This window comes from Pyxicephalus adspersus, chromosome 10 (assembly GCF_032062135.1).
Source record: "Pyxicephalus adspersus chromosome 10, UCB_Pads_2.0, whole genome shotgun sequence".
NCBI lineage: Eukaryota > Metazoa > Chordata > Amphibia > Anura > Pyxicephalidae > Pyxicephalus > Pyxicephalus adspersus.
This window is the reverse complement of record NC_092867.1, coordinates 33474867-33478362: the sequence shown is the minus strand read 5'-3', so window position 1 is coordinate 33478362 and position 3496 is coordinate 33474867. Positions and strand designations below refer to the sequence as shown.

The window sequence follows — 3496 nt, the reverse complement described above, 5'->3', positions numbered from 1 at the left end:
GCTTTCTGTTTACTCCCAAGTTATAAGAACACTTTTGCATACATTGGGAGGTTTGTTTTGCAGAAAAGAAGAGTTAACTTGAGTGGCTTTTGCTTTTTTTGTCAACAATCCAGCACCTTGAGGACTGATGATGCAAATTTAGGATTTGCTGCCAAGTCAAGCAAACCAAAGTGCAAGTACACTTCTTCCCAATCTTCATCTGCAACAACAACAACCTCCAATCTGCTGATCCTTTATCACACAATGCAATCTGATTCAGCCATTGCATCAACCCAAGCGATCAGATCTGTGGAACAAAAACATGTTGATCAGCCTGGCCCTAGGAGAAGGAGGGGGTGGCTCTGTCTTGGAAAATAAAAGTACAAAGCGATGCAGAAGGGATAAAATGAGCATAGAAATGAACCACTAAAATGTCTTTGTTTGCAGAGCCCTCCTCCCTCGTCCTTTAACTCGCACTGTCTCCAGTCCCAGCTGGGAGGAGGAGGAGCCTACGGGCACTGTAACCGGGCAGGAAAGAACGTTGTGGACGTGCGCTGATTTGTCATAGGCTCACAAAATAAGTGGGCGTTCACCTTAGTCACATTGTCAGGTCGAGCCCCCGTATGGTGGGCGGGGCTGGTACTGTGTGTGTATATAAGCGGGCTGCTGGCGATGGAAGGTGCCAGTGCCAGGAATGGTAACTCGCACAAGTACGCTTGGCAGTGGCAAGTCACAGCTGCAGGCGTACGGTTTTAGCACTTTATCCAAGAACGTTTCCTGGAACTCAACTTTTACCCGTTGTCCTGTCTGTGTTTTTTAAACTTCTACTTTATAGCACTGTAAGTATATCATTTTAGTATTTTTTTTTATTATTGTTTGTTTATTTGTTGTTTAGGCTTTTATTGTAGGCAATGTATATAGGGAGGGATAACAAGGATATAGAGTTCTTTGTGTTCTTTGTAGAGGATTTGTATGATTTTATTTAATATGATTTTATTTTTTTATTAATATATGATTTCATTAGCTTCAATGTAAACAATGCATATATAGAATTAAAGGATCTGATTGCATAGGTGTTCAGGGTAATCCATAAAATAAACAATGTGTGATGTTTTAGTTAGTTCATAGCTCTAGATGATCAGATCTATGATTGTTGTTGACTAGTTGCAGTGGCTGACCATCCCCCTTTTTTTTTTTTTTCTTGCAGTGATTTTTAGTTATTTTGCACAAGCTCTCCAGAACACCAATCATGCCTGCCAGGGGTGGTATGTTCTACACTGTGCCATTCTCTCTGCCCCCTCCAATCATTGAAGAGGAACCCAAAGACCTGTGGGATGGGAAATGTACGGACTTGTCCGAAAGGTGTTCCAGTCTGCCCAACTCTGACTGTGAATCTCTCACCAGTAGCAACTCATTCTCTGAATGTGGTAAGATTTTATATATATATATATATTTTTTTTTTTCTTATAAATGTTTTTGTTAATGATTGCACACTTTATTGACTTTAGCCTTTAGACTGCTAATGCAGATAAAACAAAACTTTATTATCTTTGTCATGGTTAGATGTGAGTTGGCTATTGTTCTGGCTATATGAAGCCTTTAACTTGTATTAATGGGACTTTCACTTTTTGTCTTTTAGATTTCGATGAGTTTGACAACATTTCCATACCAGATTCAGATCTTCTAAGTGATCCTGAAGGAGAGCAGTTATGTCCAAGTCTTCTGAAGATGATAAAAAGAAGCCTGAACAAAGCCAACATTAACTCCCTGAGATGCTCCAAACTGCTCCTCCCTGATGACCTCCTTTGCCACTTGGGCCAAGAAATGATGCATTTGGCATACAATGAGCCTTGTGGACTGAGGGGTGCACTCATCGACCTGTGTGTGGAGAATGGCAAGGGCTGCCACACCGTGGCACAGCTAGAAGTTGACCCATGTGTAGTTCCTACTTTTCAGTTAACTGTTGTCTTTAAATTGGACTCTAGGTTGTGGCCAAGAATTCAAGGACTCTTTAGCACTAAACCAGTCCCCGGGTCTGGCCAGTCTTTGAAACTTAGCTCTGCATTTAAAGTCCTGAAGAAAAAACTGTATAGTTCTGAAGAATTTATCATTGAAGAATGTTGAATGTTTTCTATTTGCAATGACTTAAAATATGCCTTGTTGTATGGGGTACTGCATTCACGTGAAAGGTAAAGGGGGTGTTATAGAATGAACTTTTGTGGTGACAGACAAGTGTGCAGGATTTTTTTATGTACTTTCCTAATTGCCATTTACCTAAACCCAGGTCATAATTATATAAAAGAACAAAGCTGGTATGATAAAAATACATCCTGGAGGGCATAAAAAAGTCAATAGTTCCAACAAAGAGCAATATGAACTACTGAAATAATCCTGCTCCTTGTCTGTACCTGCAGAATTTCAGGTTTGGTGAAATGGTTAGCCTGGAACATGTACCCTTTGTGTGATGTAGCATATAAAATATGCACTAATGTTTTAGAGGATGCAATTATGGTCTTTAAGATTTGAAGTAGCCGAAGTATTTCTTTTTTGTTATTTTGCTAACCCCTCTGTTGCCATACTCCTGCCAATTGTCTGGTAACATATGGGTTAACTTACCCACTGCAACATTTGCTGTGCTTCTTACACTGGTATAAGGCTCTAATCCACATGGGAAAGTGATAGATGGGCTTTAGTACAAGTAGTATGATTGTGAATATAAATCTGCAGTGGAATGCACACAAAGTATTGAAGCTTTTTATATTAAGTGCACTGGGGAGTATTTTTGTTTCTGTATGCTTTGGCAGCTGGTCTGCACTAAAAATTGGTTTGATACCTCTTATAGAGGGTGTTTTGTCAAAACCAGAAAAAAAGGGGAAAATTTGCTATCGGGGACCACTTTCAATTTTTTTTTTTCACTACTGATTTAATGGCAGCTAAAATATGTGCTTTTAAGTAGCTCTATTTCTGAAAATTGTGGAAAGCACTATAGAATTCATTCAAATGTCTCTGTATTCTGACATGCTGCTTTGATATGGTTTACATCGTTATAATTCACTTGATGTTCAAGTATAAGCCTATGAAATGTGCCTTTTTTACTTTTCTAATAAACCAGGAAATATTATATCTGTGGTTGTGTCTTTTAATATTTTGTATTACTTTCCTGTTGGGTCAAATACGGTTCTGTTCTCTAGGTGGTCATGGAATGACGAACAGATAAGAACTGGTCAATTCATCTTCCATAACTTATTACATGTTATCAATTAGGAGTCACATGGTCTTGGTTCAGGTCCTGAAAAATGATGGATGGAATAAAATTGGTTGTCCTCTTAGGTGGCTTATTAAACTGTATTCATAAAGCACCAACATATTGCTCAGCGCTGTATATTAAATACGGATTGCAAATGACTGGACAGATACAAACCATGACACAGGAAAAGGAGAGGACCTTGCCTATAAGAGCTTACAATCTAGGAGTTGGGGGAAGTAGTGCAGGTTTAAACATAAATGCTATACAAAA

General features: G+C 38.8%; 1 protein-coding gene across 1 annotated transcript; it reads left to right on the top strand.

Moving 5' to 3' along the window:
• Window positions 1–650: 650 nt before the first annotated feature.
• On the top strand, window positions 651–3100 carry DDIT4 (DNA damage inducible transcript 4). The gene is made up of 3 exons (XM_072424081.1): window positions 651–818; window positions 1187–1406; window positions 1619–3100. Exons 2-3 carry the CDS (start codon window positions 1229–1231, stop codon window positions 2101–2103), a joined length of 663 nt encoding a protein of 220 aa, XP_072280182.1. The 5' UTR covers window positions 651–818; window positions 1187–1228; the 3' UTR covers window positions 2104–3100.
• The last annotated feature ends 396 nt before the right edge of the window (window positions 3101–3496 follow it).

Bases quoted from the DNA above. Each gene is read 5' to 3' on its own strand.
- DDIT4 (XM_072424081.1), top strand. From the start codon at position 1,229: ATGCCTGCCAGGGGTGGTATGTTCTACACTGTGCCATTCTCTCTGCCC. The intron at 1,407-1,618 runs GTAAGATTTTAT...TTTGTCTTTTAG, and splicing joins CAACTCATTCTCTGAATGTG to ATTTCGATGAGTTTGACAAC.